Source organism: Rhinopithecus bieti, unplaced genomic scaffold (assembly GCF_001698545.2).
Source record: "Rhinopithecus bieti isolate Rb0 unplaced genomic scaffold, ASM169854v2 scaffold_20170, whole genome shotgun sequence".
NCBI lineage: Eukaryota > Metazoa > Chordata > Mammalia > Primates > Cercopithecidae > Rhinopithecus > Rhinopithecus bieti.
In genome coordinates, this window is record NW_016810097.1 from 357,120 (window position 1) to 380,709 (window position 23,590).

Below are 23,590 nucleotides of genomic sequence, written 5' to 3' on the forward strand. Positions count from 1 at the left end.
ATTGTTTAAAACTGTATCATAGTCAGTGCTCAAGCCATAGAAAAGGGATATTATTTGTCTCCTCTCGTTCCATTCTAAACATTGATTCCTGTGCCCATGAGCACATTTTCCTCCCACATATATATCAGATACTAATATCCACTGCAGGTTGCCTTTCTCTTCCTGCATCACTCTAAAGGGTAATTTCTCCCAGCTTTTAGTTCTTCTTCTCCACTTTTTCTCTACTTTGCTCTTCCAAATATATTTATTTTTGTCAGGGACAAGAGTACAGGTGAGTCAGTGCCAGCTTGAGTGGAAAAGATTTGACAGATATAACCATCCTAATTCTGGTCAATTATGAGGAGAAAACTTGTTGGTAGGGGAAGAAAAGTAACTCAAACAGAGTAATAAGAAATTGTTTTGCAGATATATCTTGCAGAGATAATCGATTCATTCAACGAATGATTGAAGGTCATATACAACAGGCCAGCCCTCTTTTAGAGGAGATAGCAACCAATAAAGAAAATACTGTTGACGCTCATGGAGTTTAGAATCGAGCAGGAAAAATAAACATTTAAAAAGTAGGCCAGGCATGGTGGCTCATGCTTGTAATCCCAGCATTTTGTGAGGTTGAAACAGGAGGATTGCTTGGGCCCAGGAGTTCAAGACTAACCTGGGCAACACAGGGAGATCCCATCTCTACAAAAAAAGTAAAATAACTTACATAAAGTAATTATGCAATAGGTTTGAATTTCATACAAAGGGCAACAAAAAGCCATATTAGGGTTTTAAGCATAGGAATAGAGTAATACAAATAAATCTGAATTAATAAAATTCACTTTGCATGGAAAACAGTGTGAGGTCAAAGAAAAGACTTTGGTAGTAATGCAAGCAAGAGATACATGTAGCTAGAGAAAGAGTGGTAGCAGTAATGATAGAAAGTCTTAGAGAGAACTAAGAGATATTTCGGAAGTTGCTTCTAGAAAGCTTTTTGCTTGAATGCATAAGCGTAGGGGTAGGTGATAGGCTAAGGAAGAGGAAGAAGCTAAAAGAGTGGTAGGACTAGAAATATGTGAATGAAATGGTGAGTTTCTGTGCATTGTCTCTAGTTGAACCAAAAAGATAAATATCCAAATGAGGTGTCAACAGGCTTTCATTGCAAATATACCAGTTTGATGATAACTATGATTTCTTTGATCCTTGGTCCAAGCACAGTAATATCAACATATGTAAGTCAACTAAATCAATAAATCAAGACTGTACCCCTTATCCTTTTGCATTCTCCTCACTTCACACCCCCAATCAAGGAATTTCACAAGTATCCTTTAGTTTCCCAAGATGAGTGCTGGAAAGAATTACTGATTCAGATGAAATGCTGGTATTCTACCAGAGAAACATCTCCAGAACTGTACATTCAAATGTCTTTCTTGGGCTTGGCTTTGTTCATAAAGGGATTTGTTAATTACCAGGACATTCTAACACAAGAATTTTAGAACTTGGTGGGAAGGAAAGGGGAGGCTGGGTGAGAATTGCTGGCCTTGAATTAGGTAGTTTGCTGGTAATTGTTTTGGATTGTCTCTGCCTATTCAACACATGTTCACTATTCTCTTTTTATCAAACACAGGTGTGTCTTCTTTAGAGTTTGTCATTCTATTTGTCTTGTTTACAGAATCCCTCTTAGGAGCAACAAACTCAAGATTGAAAAGTAAAGACAGGGATTTGGGTTAGAGTTGGAGTACCCTCACATTAATTCACCATCACTGAAGGTTAGCACATCACATAGTTCTCCATCATTTCCAACATGCTTATATCTTTCTGAAGTTGTTTTTCCTCTGGAAAACTGCAATATATAACCTCACACTGAACAAATTGCTTAAATATAACCAATGTTCCTTCAGTGCACAATCAACATGGCATTTCCTCTAGATAATGCTTTTGTGGATTAATCTAAATTTGTAATAGTAAAACATGGTTATCCTCTGATGTATAGCAGAAATTTGAGTCTCCTGGCATACCAATTACCTTGGCTGCTAAAGGGCAGCTCATCCAATCTGGACAGAGAAATGATCACAAAGGACATTTTAACTTGGAAATGGCATAAACTCATGTCAAATTATTCAATGGTATTGGTAAGGGTCTATGACAGGGAGAATATTCTAAGGACAGGAAAGCAAAAAAAAACAAAAAAAAAGTCCATAGCAAACATTACAAGTTAATAAGAAATATTGTACCTTAGGAAAAGAGTAAATATAGATCTTACCTCCAAGAGGAGGAGAAATTCTGGGCTCTGATCTGATTCGTTCAGAGCCAAAATCAAAAGTCTGACTTTCTTCACTGCTGTTTCCATCTTCAATTCCATCAACAATCCTACTTAAAATAAAGGAAATTGACTGGTTATCGATTCATATTCATGGATTCCAGTATTTTTAAAAGAGTTAAAAGATATTATGTTAAATTTCTAAATTCTAGATACTCTAGAACTGAACTATTCGATATAGTAACCATTAGCCTTATGTTGCTATTGAGTACCTGAAATGTGGTTTGTGCAAATTGAGATGTGCTGTAACAATAAAATACACATTGGATTTTGAAGAATGTGTTGAAAAAATGTAAATTATTTCACTGAGTATTTTTATATTATTCAAATTTAAAATAATATTTGGAACATATTCAGTAAAATAAAATATATTATTAAAATTAATTTCACTTTTATCACGCTTAAAAATGCAGCTGTTAGAAAATTTAAAATTATATATGTAGCTCACAATTTTATATCACATTATGTTTTTTATCACACACTGATGTTGTAGACAGAGGTTCTTTTACTTATTCTCAGATTCAAAACTTTAAGGTATGGCACAAAAGTCCTCTTACCTAAATTCATGTTAAATCATGACTCTCCAAGTTTTAACCCTTAGCATCACAGAAAACAAATATCATTACACCTCTACTCTAGACTTACAGAAAATTCTAAATGTAAGAGTTAAAGAATTATATTTAAATCAGTATTTAGTCTTCTTTTCATGGTAAATAGTATCTAATCCACTCATTATTTAAAAAAAATACAAGTCGATTGTAGAAAACTTAAACATAAAGGTAACAAAAAAACAGAAAATAAAAATCACCTGTAATCTACTACTACAGTCAATATTTTGATGTATGTTCTCAAAATATTATTTTCTCTCTAAAGGAACATATATTCTTTTCATAAATGTAAGATCATATTGTATATAAACCTTTCTCAGCTCTGATACAGTCTCTTCCTATTTATAATTTATTATGTTTAATTTTAGTATAACCTTAGAAGGAGAGTTAAACAATATTTTCAAATTACCATCTCCAACTGAATGCTTGAAAATTTATCATCCGCCTACTTTTCACTAAACCTATTTTGTTTATCTTTTCCTTAATATTTTATATTAATGAATAAGAATGTTGTTCAAATAAATAATAAAACTATAGTATTTGAGAAAGATCACTTGCTTTATAAGCAGAAAAACAAACTTTTAATCCACCTTTCAGTACTTAATATCTCTGAGATCTTGGATAAAATATTTACCCTTTGAGTTTCACTTCTTACAACTTTATAATAGAGATAACACAAACTATAGGGTTCTGAGAAGATTAAATGCAACCGTGAATGTGAAATTACCTAGCAAGGTACATGAAACATAAAAAGTAATACATATTTTGTTCATGCTTTTATTTATTCTTCAGCTGTTATGTGATTTTGATGATGGCTGTTGCTTTTCTACACCATGGCCTACCCCTGAACATCTTCGGAATCAGGATTTTTCATTGCTTTCAACAATCACCTTTAGTGGTCTCTAAAATGATTTTATAAGAAATTAAAATAGAACCATGCTATGTTACTTATTGAAGAGACCAGAAATAAAACTAAGTTTTAGCCATCCTTGATAATAAGGCAAGAATAGTATGAAAATAAAATCTGCATTTCATTTTCTTCCTAATTTCAACTCGTTGCTTATGAAACTTTTGGTAAGATCGAGCACTGAGGGGTTAACATTGATGGAGTTTGTTCCATTTCTTTTATTTTCATTATAAATCATAAAATCACAATGTAGGAATATACATTTAACATAATAGGTAGTGCAAAATTAATAAAAGGAGTAAAGAAGGATTTCTGAACATTTAGTATTTTGAGAACATGACTAAAGCTATTTTGCCCATCCTGCATGCACACACACTTGCACATATACTCAAAAAACTGCCCACAAAACTCAGAAAAGCTGAGGATTCCAGGATAGGAATCTGTGGAGTAGAAAGGCTCAGAAGGCTGAAGGCAGGTAGTACTCTGTGTAAAAGGCAGCCACAATCATGTGAGAAAGTAATATGATATGAACTCTTACCTTGGACTGAGGTCTGGGGGTCCAGCATTATTCAAAGTTGAAAGTTGCAATTTCAAGTTCTTCTCTTTCCTTTTATTATGGTTGGGGGGGTCAATTTCCTGCTTGGTTTTGGGGGAATTTGACCTGGAGACTCTGATAGGTGAGTGAAAGGGCACCGTTCCCGAGGCCAGTTGCTTTAAGCTTAAGCCCAGGTAGGTTTTACTGCTTCCAACCTTCTTGTTGCGTGAAGAAGATCCCCTTGTGCAGATGGGAGAGAGAGAGGCTGTCTCCTCTTCCTCCCCCTCCTCCTCCTCTTCCTCATCTTCCACAATGGATGGGAGTCGCTTGTTGATGCTGCCGTTTCCCTTGGGCTCTGACTAAATTAGTGGATAATATGAATTAGTACAGACTACAAAGATCGCAGAAAAGGTATCTCATTAATGCTGGAGTTCTCATTTGAACAAAGTCAAATCTCTTAGAGACTTACTTTTCATTAAAAACTGAAGTCTTTGCAGATTTTGTTATTATTTTATCAGGTGCTAAAGGTCTTCCCACTTCTGCTCTTCTCCAGGTTTACCCTCTATGCTTTCCTGATTTTAGCCCCTGATTTTAACCCTCCTTTTGGTCTTTTAAACTGTCTTCATGGGGAGCCACGTGAAAGGTGCATTATACCAGGTTTGCAACTAGATTTTAATTCAGCCTGTCATTTGTAATAGTAGATGATGGCATACTCTTAGAAATAAAGACATTTTCCATTTTAATGGAGGGTCTTAGGCCTTGTTATTTAAAATTACAGGATCTTTATTGGAACTGTACATGGAGATTAACCAGCAAAATTCCATTATTCTTGAGAATAAAAAAAGCTTTCCTATTTTGGATCACATGAATGGAAGAAGATCAGAAGTATTCTCAGCTACTCTGCTTCCTGCTCTCCTTGTTTTTTCCAGTCACTAGCAAGAAAAGAAGCAAACCACCTGGTCTGCTTCCTTTGAAGAGCCTTGGAAAAGGAAGGAAAAATAGTCTTGCCAAAACCCTACTGGACTCTTGACTGGGATCATTCAACTTTGTAGACTAAGAAGAGGAAAGAAAGAGTGTGGGAAAAGACAGTTGAGGTGATGATGGAAGGGCCAGGGCAGTAAGCACAGCAAAGGCTAACTAGTGGCCCTCAACAGAGGCACTGTAATAGTGTGTGCATTTTGCTTTGCCCCAGACATGGCTTCTCTGCTCACTTTTCTGTGCCTCCGTCTTTTTTGAAAATTGATTCCCTTATACCCGATCATCAATAATTTATAATAAAAATAAGGCAAAGAACTGAAAATCTCTAAGATTACTATTCAAACTCTGGGCTGCCATGGTTATTGACTTAAAGGAATAGTTGTTCTTTTGGTGTATAGGGATTTTGCTGTATATATTACAGGTATAATAACAGATCTAACATTGCAGTGACTTGTAGGCAATAGCCCATTCAGTGTAGGCCATCGATGCTGAGTGAAATGTATAGTTTACTCATGAAGTTCTTGTACTTTAATCTCATTAGCTCAAAATTTCTTGAAGAAATGGCATTCTTAGACTCATCTTTCCAAATACGTATGGTTATTTTAATTAATGATGAGGCCATACTTTTTGTTTGTTTGTTTTGCTGGGATAGTCATGATGTTACTCTTGTTTGTTTTTCACAGCATTTAAAACTCTGTGTTTTAACAAAATTGGGCCTACATGGAATTACAGGGGAACATTTGTACACTAGCATTGTTGGATAGAAAAATTAGTTTACCCAGCTAAAGACACAACAGGGCAAACTTAATCTAAGAAATGAGAAACAATGAGCGCATTCTCTAATTAGAATTCTGTTTACATTTGTATTGGCAAGTTAATCATTCCTTTGTTTCAAGAAGCCTCTATTGGCTCTAATTGAATTCTCTGACTAATAACCTGTCAAGTATTTGTACTTCTACAAGTCTGTGGAAATTTCATACCTCCATTTTGTCATGGAGACTTGGTGTCTTGGACAAGCTGCTTAGATACTGACTCACAATCAGGGCAGCAGACATTACTTATACCAATAATCAATTATCCCACCTGCCATCATTGCAGGCAGGACCTAAGTTTATTATATTATTAAATATTCAGCCTCACATTAGCCTCCGTGCAGGAGTATCAGTTACTTTCTTCAGGCCATCTATATAAAAACAGCTGCTTTCTGCATGTAGCTGGATTCACCTGTTATACACTGCCATAAAGTTCAACCACAGAACTCTTCCTTCTCAACTGATGTATCTTTTCATTTTCTTCCTGGAAAATGCTTTCATGAAGGCACTAGGGTTTTTCTACTCATAGTTACACAAATGTAGAATTTGGCTCATGATACTTTGCTGGGACAGCCACTTCAAAGTTACAAATGACTAGATTCCATCAAACCTGTCCTGACTAAAGGGGAAACAGAACAAAGTCTAGTGGTTGAAATGCATGAACTTTCAGTTACACAGTCCTAAAAAAAAAAAGTCCTGTGACTTACTAGCTGTAACCTCGATCAAACAATATAATCATTAAATTATTGGTTTCTTCATGTGTAAATTAGGAATGGTGTGAGGAAAACACTAGATATTAGATAATGAAAATCAAGCACTTAGCAATGTGCAGTGAGTTTAATAAATGCTTGCCTACACGATGCTGATGATCATAAAGAAAATGAAAACATTTATACTGTGGCAAGTGCTACAAAGAGTTCTGGTTGCTTCCTTTTATGCAATATCCTCCCTTCTTTCTTAGATAACAGAACTCTCAGCAATGCACCCTCCACAAAGATTACCTTTCTCAGGTTCCCTTGCCACTTGGTTTGGCCATGAGACTAAGTGATGAGATGGTAGCATATAAGTGAACAGGTTTTAAGAAATTTTTAGAAAGGCTCATAGAAACACTGTAACCTCTATCTTACTCTTGCACATTTCTTTTGTTTGTACTCTGGATTAAGTGAATGTATGTTCAGCAGCCCCCGTGGAGAATGAGGAGATCTTGGAGAAGGAAACCATATTTTGAGAATGATGATGCAAAAATAATAAATAATACATCCTGGCACCTTATTGACACATGGGAGCTTTTATATTTTCCATTTCTGGACTTGTCTACGAGAGGGAAACAACACCTGTTATTCTGGTGGTTTTAACATTACAAATTAACTTCAGCCTAAATTATACAGGAGGATTTTGTTGTTGTTTAAAGTGTAGGATGTTGTAGTCTTGGGACAGATCTTCATTTTCAGAGTTCTATGAAAGGCAGAGGAATTCAAATTAAAAAATACAAAAATGTCTCTTTTTTTTTCATAAGAAAGGGAATATAGAAAGGTCTGGGGTGAAAGCAGTGCAGTAGAAAGGAAAAGCTGTCTGATGAGAAGAGTTAAGACATAAAGACATTTATGGAACATAAAGGCCTTTTTGCTTGTTGCTGAGGAGGATTTTGTAGAAATGAGAGAGAAAAGACAACTAGTGCCAGGAGAAACTTGAATGAAAGCACTGAAATGCTTTAAGAGCTTCTAAGAAGTTTCCCAATGTAATATTAAAAGTGGGCCTGTAATCCTAGCACTTTGGGAGGTTGAGGCAGGCAGATCACTTGAGGTCAGCAGTTCAAAACCAAGTTGGCCAACACGTTGAAACCCGTTTCTACTAAAAAATACCAAAAAAAAAAAAAAAAAATTTGTGGTATGTGGTGGTGCATGGCTGTAATCCCAGCTACTTGGGAGGTGGAGGCAGGGAAATCACTTGAACCCAGGAGGCAGAGGTTGCAGTGAGCCGAGATCACGCCACTGCAATCTAGCCTGTACAACAGAGGGAGACTCATTCTATGATAAAGACACATGCACACATATGTTTATTGTGGCACTATCCACAAGAGCAAAGACTTGGAACCAATCCAAATGCTCATCAATGATAGATTGGATTAAGATAATGTGGCACATATATACCATGGAATACTATGCAGCCATAAATAAGGATGACTTTGCAGGGACAAGGATGAAGCTGGAAACTATCATTCTCAGCAAGCTATCACAAGATCAGAAAAACAAACACCACATGGTCTCACTCATAAGTAGGAGTTGAACAATGAGAGCACATGGACACAGGGAGGGGAACATCACACACAGTTGGCTTTCGGGGGTGGGGGGCTAAGGGAGGGATGACATTAGGAGAAATACCTAATGTAGGTGATGGGTCGATGGGTGCAGCAAACCACCAGGGCACATGTATACCTATGTAACAAAACTGCATGTTCTGCACATGTAACCCAGAACTTAGTATAATTAAAAAAAAAAATTAACCCTATTTGACCCTTCTCCACCATCATCTTCAGTAAATTCTTAATGTCTTCATAATGCATTATGTAATTTGATCTATTTGCGTGCCTCTGTGTCACAGGATTATTGGTAATAAAAGTCTAGCTAATAATCTTAACAAATCAGTTTTTTCGGGAAACTTTTCTTGAAATTAGAGAGTTCTTAAAAGTTGAAACTGTTTTAAAAGTTCATTGAATCGTAAAACGGGGTTCCAGAATATCTCTCAACCATATTTTTAGCATTATTGACATTTACAAGAAAAAGTTTGACTACCAATTTTAAATGCAATGAAAGTACTTTTAAGATCAACACCTTAGGACTTTACATTTGGCATGTTTTGGTAACAAACTGCTTTATAACGATAACTATAAAATGCTTCCATAGAAATATGAGTTTCAATTCTCCTCTACACTCAAACTCAAGCAAGTCAGTTGCCACATCTCTCATTGGGAAGTCAAGTAGGGAAAGTAAAAAATAAATACATGAAATTCTGAAGAGAAAGATTTATTGGTAATCCTCCAGATTTTAGATAAATATTTTGCTCTTTAACAAAAGCCATACCTGTGAGACTGTAGATTTGTTTGATAGTCTTGATATCACCTGAAAGAACAAACAGTAGTGTTAATCATTGTACGTCTTCTGGTGGTTTGGGGCTGGGTGAAACGCAGCAGGCAGAGGAAAGAGAAGTATGTACAGAGTTTGCAGGAGGGCAGGAGCACAGGAAGGGGTGTGGATCTACCTGTGCAGGCTAGATAAGAGAAAACACCTTCTACAATGTGCCAAAAACAACTGCCTCATCCTACCCTCTAGGACCACTACTGATCAGGTGTGTGTAATGAGAAAAGGAGCACCAAGTTGAATGTCTACCACAGGATGCCACACCTAGGAAATAATGACCACAATAGTGGGCTTATTGGCTGTATTTTCCACCTTGATGCTTCGTTCTCTTTCCTGTTTTTTTCTGTAGCTCCCTATTTTTCTTTCTTGCTATTTTGCTAAATTTGCTTATCTTCCTTGATTTTTCTTTCCATCTCTGTGGAAATAGAAATCTATGAAATCGTTTCTTACTTAATTTCATTACTTCTATTTATTGGCCTCTCTTTGCCTGAACGCTCATAGGCATGAGCTATCTATCTTGTTCCACTTGTTTTCCACTATCTCACTGTGGTAATCCCTGTGGACTAGGTTTCAGTTTACTGGGAATCCTAATCCCCTAATTGAATCAAATATTCCATTGATTACAAAAAAAGAAGAAAAACTGCTGCCAAACAGTGTTGATGTACCATCAATTGTAAGACAGATTTAAATTTCAGAGATGCTAAAATGTGGGGAAAAATATGTATATCTTACTCACTTAGGCTTGAATCTCAGGACACATTTTGTATAAAATCAAACTATGGCACTATAGAGGAGTATATTAAAAACATGCACCTTCCACGATGTACAAAGAAGCTCTGGAAATTATAACATGACCTGGAAACATGCTTCTGATATTATCTACATTGTTTTTGCTCAAATATATTATTTCATTTTAATGTGGTAATAGATGCTATTAATTAACATGATTTTATTCACATGAAAAAAATTTGTACTTGAAAATGATCTGCCTAAAAAGCCAGACATATTTGGTAATTCTGTCACCCTCCCCTCATTTTTTTCCCTAGATGATTAGGGAAATAGATCTGTTATATTTATACAAATGCCAGGATCATTATTGCTGTGCAAATATATGTTTCATCAGTGTTTAATTTTATGATAGCAGTCAACCAATTCTACATCTGCTTAGCTGCCTAAATATGCATTAATCAGATGCATTTTAGACATAAGTTTTGTGATAATTCCCTAACTAAATGGTGACAAATAAAACAGCTGAATAGTTAAAAATGTGAAAAATAAAACAAAATTATGGTGTTCTTGCTACTGTGGTAGACATGAAAACATGTTTGTAAAAAGCCTTTCATTTATAGCTTGGATTACAGAAGAACATCACAATGGGATTCAGGAAGCCTGAACACCTCCAATCACAGATACCCTTAGAGATATAAGAGAAAGATGCTGGCCTTAGCAGCTTCCAGCTGTCTGGTTTACCACTAGATGAGTTCTGCCAAGTTGCTGAATCCCAGAGTCATTTTTCTATACTAGTGCTTTTCAAACATATTATGTGCACATGAATTACTTAGGGATCTCCTTAAAATGCAGATTCTGACATGGGAGGTGTGAGGTGGGGCCTGAAATTCCTAATTTCTAGTTAGCTCCCAGGTAATACTGGTGCTGCTGGCCCTGGAGACACATTTTGAGTAGTAAGAGCTTATGACCAACATTACAGTTATTATTATCCTATTTCCTATCAGTTATTTATACATCATGTGATAAGAGCCCTTATCACATTATTTTGTGATAATTAATGTGTTTCCCAGACATTATGCACATTAATTCCCACTGTGATCCTACAATATAGGTATTTTTAGTCTCTATTCTGCAGAAGAGGAAATGAAAGGACCAAATTAGAGTTAAGTGATTTGGTGATGGCTGCAAAGTAATAACTGACTAAGCAGAGAAATGAACACCAGATTGGCTCTTATTAAGGTCAAATGCAATACTATTTTTAAGTGCTCGGCATGCAATATATTTTTCTTCCTCCTACCTTTTGATATCTTTGTTACCCAAGGTAACCTTATCTCATCTTTCACCAAATGTACTGATGGTCAAGAGTCAAGCAGAATAAGCCTAGTACCAAAATCTGGCATAGACACAATGAAAATAGAAAAACTTCAGGCCAATACCCCTGATGAATATAGACATAAAAATCCTCAACAACATGTCAGCAAACTGAATCCAGCAGCACATCAAAAAGTTCATACAGCATGATCAAGAAGGCTTTATTCCTGGGACTCAAGGCTGTTTTGACATCACAATTCAATAAATGTGATTCACTGCATAAACAGAATTAAAAGCAAAATCCGAATGATCATCTCAACAGATGCGAATAAAATCAACTTGCCTTCATGATAATAACCCAGATTAGTCGTCAGAGGAATATACCCGAAAATAGTGAGAGCCATCTCTTGGGCAGGTAGCAGCTCCGTGTTTTTCTGGGACGGTGCGCCCACAGAGGCAAGCCGCCATTTTTGCTGTCTTGCAGCCCTCGCCCCTGTTGCCTTCAGGCTTCCAGAGGGTGCGTGGTGACAAGGGACTGGTGCAGATCCCCAGCACAATGCAGCTGCCCTGTGGAAAAAGCAGCCAGACCTTTTTCCACACAGGTCTCCGATCCTGTTTCTCCTTACGGGGCGGCCCTTGTGACCTGGGACTCCAACACAACTACCCTGTCCCCACCTGAAGCTGTCAGTTGGAGGTGGCTCTGCAGTTCTCAGAGCAGGAACTCCCAGAGAAAACCCACAATCCCTCTGCTATTGCAGCTGCAGTGGTAACGCCCTAACCGCTCTGGAGGTGGGGAAGGAACAAAGGGCCTAGTCACTATGCTGGCACCTTCAGCACACTACACACTATAAGGCGAGGAATCCAGACCCTCTTCCCTGTGAGCCCAGGCCCCCCACTCTTCATGAGGCAGGGCCTCTGGCTCCGGACCACAGATCAGCCTCCTCATCACAGCAGAGCACACCCACTGGTACTGGCTCTGAGGTTCCCTGGTGAAGGCTCCCAGAGGCAATCAACAGCCCCTCTTGTTGCCACAGCAGTGGTTCTGCTCCTGCTGCCCTTGGTATAGGGAAGAAACAGTCTGAGGGCTTCACATGTGCTCTGAGTACACCACAGCCACCATACGGGGAGAAGCTCAGTCTCTTCTCCCTATAAGCTCTCCAACCTCCATTCTTCACCAAGCAGGGCCGCCAGCTCAGGCCAGCAGTGCATTTGTCTCATCCCCTGACTGAACATTTCCAATGGCAGGGGCTCTGTGTTTCTCTGAGACAGAGGTCCCAGAGACAACTGAAGGCCCACTCCCATGGCCACTGCTCTTGCAGAGTGGTACTGCTCTTGCTGCCCTCGGACTGGGAAAGGCACAAAGATCCTGAGTGCTTTAACCACACTTCTAGGAAGCTGCAGTTGCCCTCAGGAGAAGAGGCCAGTCTGTCTACCCTATGACTTACCCACTCTCCCTGCTTGTTATCGGTAGGGCACCCCCAGCTTGGGCCCCCAGTGCAGCCACCCCAACCTTGGCTGATTATACTGATTGGTAGCAACTCTGCATTTCTCTGGAGTGGAGCCCCCAGAGACAAGAGAAAGGCCCTCTGTCACAGCCACTGCTAAGGTCCCTGGCCTTGCTGCCTCCAAGCTGAGGAGGCCACATAAAGCCTGAGCTCACCCCAGAGTTGCAGTGTGCAGCCCAGGAGAGTCAAACTGAGATCTGCAGCCAGCACTCAAGTGGGAGAGGAGCTCACACTGTCAGAGTGCTGAGAGGGAGCACAGCTTCAATCATGAGGAAATACAGAGGAGCCACATGGCCAAGCAAGTGCCTACCTACTGGCCATTTCACTTAAGCACCACGTACTGGATCACAGCACAAACTTCAACACCAAAAATACTTTTGGTAATAGGCTCCTCTGTGAAACCAAAGACAAGAACTCAGCTAAAAATAAAGTCCCTGCACAAAGCCTCGGCCCTCTGAAAACATCCAGAAATGAAACCTACTGATTATACCCAAATTACACCACAGTTAGAGGAACACCAGCCCACACAGATGAGAAAGAACCAGCGTAAGAACTCTGGGAGCTCAAAAAGCCAGAGTGGCCTCTTTCCTCCAAACAACCACGCTAGTTCCCCAGCAAGGGTTCCTAACTGGGTTGAAATGGCTGAAATGCCAGAGATAGAATTCAGAATATGGATGGGAACATACACCATCGAGATTGAGGAGAAAGTCAGCACCCAATACAAAGAATCTAATGAGTACCATAAAATGATTCACGAACTGATGGATGAAATAGCCATTATAAAACAGAAGCAAAGAGCTGAAAAACACACTACAAGAATTTTACAATGCAACCTCAAGTATTAACGGCAGAATAAACCAAGCTGAGGAAAGAATCTCAGAGTTTGAAAACTGGCTCTCTGAAATAACTCAGTAAGACAGAAAATACATAAAAAAGAATAAAAAAGAATGAACAAAACCTCTGAGAAATATGAGGTTACGTAAAGAGACCAAAATCTATGAATCACTGGGTTCCTGAAAGAGCTAGGGAGAAAGCAAGCAACTTGGAAAACATATCTCAGAATATCATCCAGGCAAACCTTCCCATCCTCACTAGACAGGCCAACATTCAAATTCAGAAAATGCAGAGAACTCCTGTGAGATACTACAAAGGAAGACATCCCCAAGAAAAATAGTCATCAGATTTTCCAAGGTCAAAATGTAAGAAAAGATGTTAAAGGCAGTTAGAGAGAAGGGATAGGTCAGCTACAATGGGAACCCCATGAGGCTAACAACAGAGTTTTCAGTAGAAACTCGACAAACCAGAAGAAATTGGGGGCCTGTATCAACATTCTCTTTTTTTAAAAAAAGTTTATCTTAAGTTCAGGGGTACATGTGCACATTTATTATATAGGTAAATTTGTGTCACTGGGGTTTGATGTACAGATTATTTCATCGCCCATGTACTAAGCCTAGTACCTGTTACTCATATTTTCTGATCCTCTCCCTCCTCCAACCCTTCACGCTCTGGTAGGTCCCAGTGTCTGTTGCTCCCCTCTTGGTGTCCATGTGTTTTCATCATCTAGTTCCCACTTACAAGTGAGAAAATGTGGCATTTGGTTTTCTGTTCCTGCATTAGTTTGCTTAGGATAATGGCCGCCAGCTCCATCCATGTTCATTTAGAGAACAGGATCTCATTCTCTTTTATGGCGGTGTAGTATTCCATGGTGTGTGTGTGTGTATGTATGTGTGTGTATATACACATATATACACATATATACGTATATATACATATATACACACTATATACACATATATACACACATATACACATATATACACACATATACACATATATACACACAATATATATGTGTATATATATACACATACATATATATAATACATCTCATATTTTATTTTATCCAGTCTATCATCGATGGGCTTGTAGACTGATTCCGTATCTTTGCTATTGTGAATAGTGCTGCAATGAACATATGTGTGCATGTGTCTCTATGGTAGAACAATGTATATTCATTTGGGTATATACCCAGTAATGTGATTGCTGAGTTGAATGGTAGTTGTGCTTTTAGCTCTTTGAGGAATCTGCACACTGCTTTTCACAACAGTTGAACTAATTTACATTCCCACCAACAGTGCATTCTTCCTTTTTCTCTGCAATCTTTCTAGCATCTGTTATTTTCTGACTTTTTAATAATAGATATCTAACTGATGTGAGATGCTATCTCATGGTTTTGATTTGCATTTCTCTAATGATCAGTGATATTGAGTTTTTTTCCATATGACTGTTCGCCACTTGTATGTCTTTTTTTGAAAAGTGTCTGTTCATGGCCTTTACCCACTTTTCAGTGGAGTTGTTTTTTTTTTTTTTTTTTGCTTGTAAATTTGTTTAAGTTCTTTATGGATGCTGAATATTAGACCTTTTTCAGATGCATGTTTGCACAAATTTTCTACCACTCTGTAGGCTGTTTGTTGATAGTGTCTTTTGTTGTGCAGAAGCTCTTTACTTTAATAATTAGATCCCACTAGTTAATTTTTGCTTTTGTTGCAATTGCTTTCAGCATCTTTGTCATGAAATCTTTGCCAGGTCCTATGTCCAGAATGGTATTTGCCTGAATTGCCTTCCAGGGTTTTTATAGTTGTGGGTTTTACATATAAGTCTTTAATCCATCTTGAGTTGGCTTTTATATATGGTGAAAGAAAGGGGTCCAGTTTCAATCTTTTGCATATGGCTAGCCAGTTATCCCAGAACTATTTATTGAATAAGGAGTTCTTTCCCCATTGCTGGTTTTTGTCAGCTTTGTTGAAGATCAGATGGTTGTAGGTATGTGGCCTTATTTCTGGACTCTCAATTCTGTTCCATTGACCTATATGTCTGTTTTTGTACCAGTACCTCAGCATTCTTAAAGAAAATAAATTTTCAACCCAGGATTTTATATCCAGTCAAACTAAGCTTCATAAGTGGAGGAGAAATAAGATCCTTTTCAGATAAGTAAACGCTGAGGGAATTCATGACCACCAGGCCTGCCTTACAAGAGGTCCTGAAAGGAGCACTAAACATGGAAAGAAAAACAAACAACAAACAAACATACCAGCCACTACAAAAACACGCTTAAGTACACAGACACTATAAAGCAACCATACAAACAAATCTATATAATAGCCAGCTAACAACATAAGAGGATGAAATCCACACATATAAATATTAACTTGGAATGCAGATGGGCTAAATGTTCCATTTAAAAGTAACAGAGTGTCAACGTGGAGAAAGAAGCAATACCCCCTGGTATACCATCTTCAAGAGATCCATCTCACATGCAATGACAATCACAGGCTCAAAATAAAGGGATAAAGAAAAATCTACCAAACAAATGGAAAACAGAAAAAGGCAGTGGTTGCTATCATAATTTCAGACAAAACAGACTTTAAACCAATAAAGACCAAAAAAGATAGAGTAGGACATTAAATAAAGAGTCTAATTCAACAAGAAGACCTAACTATCCTAAATATATATATATATATATACCTTCAAGAGAGGAGCACCTAATTCATAAAGAAAGTTCTTAGAGACCTACACAGAGACTTTGATTCCCACATAATAATAGTGGGAGACTTCAATATCCCACTGAGAGTATTAGACAGATTGTTCAGGCAGAAAATTAACAAAGATATTCAAGACCTGAATTCAACACTTGAATAAATGGACTTGTTAAGTGTCTACAAAACTCTCCACCCAAATATACAAAACAACAGAATATACATTCTTCTCATTGCCACGTGGCACATATTCTAAAATCAATCACAAAATTAGACATAAAATAATCCTCAGTAAATTCAAAGAAACTGAAATCATACCAACTACATTCTTGGACCACAATGCATAAAAACAGAAATCATCATTAAGAAAATCTCTCAAAACCATACAATTACATGGAAATTAAACAACCTGCTCCTGAATGAGTCTTATGTAAATAAGCTAAGGCAGAAATCTAAAAGTTATTTGAAACTAATGAGAACAAAGACACAACATACCAGACTTTTTGGGACACAGCTAAGGCAGTGTTAAGAGGAAGTTTATAGCACTAAACAACCACATCAAAAAGTTAAAAAGATCTCAGATTAACAACCTAACATCACAACTAGAGGAACTAGAGAAGCAAAAGCAAACCAACCCCAAATATACCAGGAGATAAGAAATAACCAAAATTAGAGCTAAACTGAAAGAAATTAAGACATGAAAAATCATACAAAAGATTAATGAATCCAATAGTTGGTTTTTAAAAAAATTAATAAGACAGACCATTAGCTAGACTAACAAAGGAAAGAAGAGAGAAAAGCCAAATAAACACAATTAGAAATAAAAAAGGGAATGTTACCACTAACCCTACAAGAATACAAAAAACCCTCAGAGACTACTACAAACACCTCTATGCACACAAACTAGAAAATCCAGAAGAAACTGATAAATTCCTGGACACATACAACCTCCTACAACTGAGCCAGGAGGAAATTAAATCCCTGAACAGACCAATAATGAGTTCCAAAATTGAATCAGTAATCAAAAGCCAACCAACCAAAAAAAGGTGCAGGACTAGACAGATTCACAACCAAATTATGCCAGATGTATAAAGAAGAGCTGATACCATTCTGACTGAAAGTGTTCCAAAAATTTGAGAAGGATAGACTCCTTCCTGACTCATTCTATGAGGCCAGCATCATCCTGATACCAAAACATGGCAGAGACACAACAAAAAAAGAAAACTTCAGGTCAATATCCTTGATGAACACAGACAAAAACCCTCATCAAAATACTAGCAAACTGAAACCAGCAGCACATCATAAAGCTAATTCACCATGATCAAGTAGGCTTTATCCCTGGGATGCAAAGTTGGTTCAACATATACAAATAAATAAATATGATTCATCACGTAAAGAGAATTAAAGTAAAAAACCCATGATTATCTCAATAGATGCAGAAAAGGTGTTTGGTAAAATTCAACATTGCTTCATGTAAAAAAACCCTCAATAAACTAGTCATTGAAGGGATATATTTTAAAATAATAAGAGCCATCTATAACAAATCCACAGCCAATATAATACTAAATGGGCAAAAGCTAGAAGCATTCTGTTGAAAACCAGAACAAGACAAGGATGCCCTCTATCACGACTCCTATTCAACATGGTACTGGAAGTCTTGGCCAGGGTAATAAGGCAAGATAAACAAATAAAAGGCTTCCAAATAAGAGAGAAAATCAAACTATCCCTATGTGCAGATGATATAATTTTATATCTAGAAAACCCCTGCCCAAAAGCTCTGTGATCTGATAAATAATTTCAGCAAAGTTTCAGGTACAAAATCAATGTACAAAATCAGTAGCATTCCTGTATACTAACAATATCCAATCTAAGAGGCAAATCAAGAGTGTAATCTCATTTGCAATTGACACAAAAAGGGTAAAATACCAAGGAATACAGCTAACCAGAGAGGTGAAAGATCTCTACAATGAGAATTATAAAACACTGCTCAAGGAAATCATAGATGACACAAACACATGGAAAAACACTCCATGCTCATGATTAGGAAGAATCAATATCATTAAAATGGCCATACTGCACAGGAGTAATTTACAGATGCTATTCCTATGAAACTGCCAATGACATTCTTCATGCAATTTAAAAAATATTTTAAAATTTGTGCAAAACTGAAAAAGAGCCTGAATAGCAAAGGCAATCCTAAGCAAAAGGACAAAGCTGAGGTATCATGTTACCTGACTTCAAGCTATATTACAAGGCTACAGTAACCAAAATAGCAGAGTCCTGGTACAAAACCAGACATATAGACCAATGGAACAGAATAGAGATCTCAGAAATAAGGCTACACACCTATAACCATCCGATCTTCAACAAAGCCAGCAAAAACCAGCAACAGAGAAAGGACTCCCTATTCAATAAGTGGTGTAAATGGTGCTGGGATAGCTGGCTAGCCATATGAAGAAGATTAAAACTGGACCCCTTCCTTACACCATAAACAAAAGTTAACTCAAGATGAATTAAAGACTTAAATGTGAAACCCAAAACTATAAAAACTCTGGAAGACAACCTAGGCAATACCACTCTGGACATAGGACCTGGCAAAGATTTCATGAAAAAGATGCCAAAAGCAATTGCAACAAAGACAATAATTGACAAGTGGGAACTAATTAAAGTATGGAGCTTCTGCATAGCAAAAGAAACTATCAAAAGAGTAAAAAGACAACTTACAGAATGGGAGAAAATATTTGCAAAGTGTGCATCCAATGAAAGTGTAATATCCAGAATCTATAAGGAACTCACACAAATTTATAAGCAAAAACAAACAACCCCATAAAAAAGTGGGCAAAGGATAGGAACAGCCACTTTTCAGAAGAAGACATACAAGTGACTAGAAAACATATGAAAAAATGCTCATCATTACTAACCATTAGAGAAGTGCAAATTAAATCCACGATGAGATAGTATTTCACAGCAGTCAGAATGGCCATTATTAAATTTGAAAAATAAATGCTAGTGAGGTTATGGGGGAAAAGGAACACTTATATACTGTTGGTAAGAGTATACATTAGTTCAACTATTGTGGAAAGAAGTGAGGTGATTCCTCAAAGAGCTAAAAACAGAACTACCAATTGATCCAGCAATCCCATTAGCAGGTATATAGCCAAAGGAATATACATTATTTTACCATAAAGACACATGCATGCGTATGTTCACTGCAGCACTGTTCACAATAGCAAAGACATGGAGTCAACCTAAATGGTCATAAATAGAAGACTGAATGTATTAGTTCGTTTTCATGCTGCTGATAAAGATATACCCAAGACTGGGCAATATACAAAAGAAAGAGGTTTATTGGACTTACAGTTCCACATGGCTTAAGAGGACTCACAATCATGGCAGAAGGCAAGGAGGAGCAAGTCACATCTTATATGGATGACAGCAGGCAAAGAGAGAGCTTGTGTAGGGAAACTCCTGTTTTTAAAGTCATTGGCTCTCATGAGATCCATTTACCATCAAGAGAACAGCAACGAAAGGCCCACTCCCATGATTCAATCATCTCTCACTGGGTCCCTCCGACAACACATGGGAATTGTGGGAGCTACAAGACGAGATTTGGGTGGGGACACATATCACTGGATAAAGTAAATGTGGTACATATACACTATGGAATACTATGCAGCCACAAAAGAGAATGAGATCCTGCCCTTTGCAGCAACATGGGTGGAGCTGGAGGCAATTATCCTAAGCAAACTGACACAGGAACAGAAAATCAAATACCGCATGTTCTCACTTATAAGTGGCACTAAAAACAAGAAAACGAAGAAGAGAACAACAGACACTGGGGCCTACTTGAGGGTGAAGAGTGACAGTAGGCAAAAGATCAGAAAAAATATCTATTGGGTACTAGGCTAGTACATGGCTGATGAAATAATCTATATACCAAAACTCTGTGATACATAGTTTATGTATATAGCAAACCTGCACATGTACCCCTGAACCTAAAATAAAAGTTATAATAAAACAAGCTATATTAATGGTTCATCATGTAAAAATGTAATTTGTAATATAAATAACATAAGAAGAATAATGCCGTGTAGAGCAGGAAAAATAATAATAAGACTCATCAATAATAAAGCCACAGTCAATATCACATGGAATGAGCAAAAGCTAAAACCATTCCCCTTGAAAACTGGAACAAAAGAAAGATGCTGTATTTGTCAATTTTCACACTGCTATAAAGATATTACCTAAGACTGGGTAATTTATAAAGAAAAGGGGTTTAATTGACTCACAGTTCTGCATGGCTGGGGAGGCCTCAGAAAACCTACAATCATGGCAGAAGGGGAAGCAGGTACATCTTACATGGCGGCAGGCATGAGAGACAAGCAAGTGTGTGATTCTCTCTGCCATTTGCAAAGCCATCAGATCTAATTCACTCACTATCACGAGAGCAGCATGGAGAAAACTGCCCCATAATCCAATCACTTCCCACCAGGTCTACCCCTAAACACCTGGGGATTACAATTCAAGCTAAGATTTGGGTGGGGACACAAAACCTAACCATATAAGATGCCCACTCTCACTGTTCCTGTTCAACATAGTACTGAAAGTCCCAGCCAGAACAGTTAAGAAAGAGAAAGAAATAAAAGGCATCCAAACAGGAAGACAAGAGGTCAAACTGTCTCTCTTTGTGATGATATTACTGTATATCTAGAAATTCCTAAAGACTCTGCCAAGAGGCTACGAGAATTGATAAACAATGTTAGTAAGGTTTTAGGATACAAAAATCAATATACAAAAATCAGTAGCATTTCTATACACCAATAATATCAAGGCTAAGAGTTAAATCAAGAACACAATCTCATTTACAATAGCCACAATGAAAATGAAATACCTAGAAAAACAGCTAATCAAAGAGGTGCAGGATTTCTACGAGGAAAATCACAAAAGTCAGAAATCACACACACACACACACACACACACACACACACACACGAAAAAACATTCCATGCTCAAGGACTAGAAGAACCAGTGTCATGAAAATGACCACGCTGGCCAAAGCAACTTACAGATTCAATGCTACTCCTATTGAACTACCAATATCATTCTTCAAAAAATTAGAGCAAACTATTCTAAAATTCATATGAAACCAAAAAAGAACCCAAACAGCAAAATCAATTCTAAACAACAACAACAAAAATGAACCTGGAGGCATCACACTACCTGACTTGTAACTACACCATAAGGTTATAATGATCAAGCAGCATGGTACTGGTACAAAAACAGACACACAGACCAATGGAACAGAATAGAAGACTCAGAAATGAAGCCACATGTTTAAAACCTCTGATCTTCCACAAGATTGACAAAAATAAGCAATGGGAAAGGACTCCCTATTCAATAAATGGATAGCCATATGCATAAGAATGAAACTAGACCCCTATCTGTCACCACATCCAAAAATTAACTCAAGATGGATGAAAGATAGAAGTATAAGACCTAAAATTATAAATATCTTAGATGAAATCCTAGGAAGTACTCTTCTTGACATTAGTGTTGGCAAAGGATTTTTTGCCAAGTCCCCAAAAACAATTGCAGTGAAAACAAAAAATGACAAGTACTATTTAATTAAACTAAAGAGCTTCTGCATAACAAAAGAAACTATCAAGAGAGAAAACAGACAACCGACAGAATGGGATAAAATATTTACCAACTACACATCTGAAAAAGGTCTGATTATCCAGAATCTATAAGAAACTTAAATTTACAAGCAAAACCCAAACAACTCTATTAAAAGTGGGCAAAAGACATGAACAGATTCCTCTCAAAAGAAGACACACAAGTGGCCAACAAACATATGAAAAAAGCTATCACCACTAATCATCAGAGAAATGCAAATCAAAATCACAATGAGATACCATTTCACACTAGTCAGAACGGCTATTATTAAAAAGTCAAAAAACAACAGATGCTGGCAAAGCTGTGGAGAAAAGGAAACGCTGTTGCTGGGAATGTAAATTAGGTCAGTCACTGCGGAAAGCAGTTTGGAGATTTTGCAAAAAATGAAGAACTATTATTTGACCCAGCAATTCCATTACTGGGTGCATACCCAAAGGAAAATAGATCACTATATCAAAAAGAAATGTTCACTCATATATTCATTACTGCACTACTCACTATAGCGAAGACATAGAATCAGCATAGGTGACCATCAGTGGTGGACTGGATAAAGAAAATGTGGTATATATCCACCACAGTAATAAATTACCATAGTAATACAGTCATAAAATAGAATGAAATCATGTCTTTCACAGCAACATGGATGAATCTGGAGGCAAGAATCCTCAGTAAGCTAATGCAGGGACAGAAAACCAAATACCACATGTTCTCATTTACAAATGGGAACTAAACAATGAGTACACATGTACATAAACATAGGAATAATAAACACTGGGAACTGCTAGAGAGAGTGGGGAGGGGGGTATGGGTTGAAAATCTACATGTTGGGTACTATGCTAACTACCTTGGTACAATATCCCCATGTAATAAACCTGCCCATGTACCCTGTATATCTAAAATAAGGGCTGAACATTTTTTAAAAAGTGTGAGGCATAATCAAGTGTACTTCATTCACACACGCACTCACACATATATATGCATATAATCAGTAATTTTCCAGCAATCTGAGAGACTCTCTGAATAATTTCATTTACATGTAGTATTAATCACTTATGCTATGAAAGAGCACTATGATATATTTATTCAGACGATTAACACTTCATACCAATCCAGATTCTGACGGGAATTTTTTTTATTGGAAACTCAGCATTTTAAAGCTAGAAGTGACCGCAGACTGTCTGCTGAAATGATTTCTTTACTTGAATATCTTGAGTAGCTTTCTTTTTTTTATTTATTCAAAAGTTTATTCAAACGAATATAGCAGTTAAAAACATTTTCTTGTGATAAAACTGAAGGTTGAGAATAGTTTCTAAACATAAGATTAAATGTAAATTTAAATATTGTTTAGAAAAAGTGACATGGTCTTCAAACTTACACCTGAATCCCTGAATAGACCAATAGCAGGCTCTGAAATTGAGGCAACAATTAATAGCCTACCAACCAAAAAAAGTTCAGGATGAGACGGATTCACAGCCGAATTCTACCAGAGGTACAAGGAGGAGTTGGTACCATTCCTTCTGAAACTATTCCAATCAATAGAAAAAGAGGGAATCCTCCTAA

The 23,590-nt window shown here is 37.2% G+C and overlaps 1 protein-coding gene across 1 annotated transcript in view; it reads right to left on the reverse strand.

The window, feature by feature from the left end:
- KCNH8 (potassium voltage-gated channel subfamily H member 8) overlaps positions 1–23,590 on the reverse strand; it is a 401,018-nt gene that overhangs the window by 15,837 nt on the left and 361,591 nt on the right. The window contains 3 exon segments of the mRNA XM_017891320.1: positions 2,240–2,346; positions 4,350–4,705; positions 9,217–9,255. Of these exon segments, the coding sequence (XP_017746809.1) occupies positions 2,240–2,346; positions 4,350–4,705; positions 9,217–9,255 (502 nt within the window).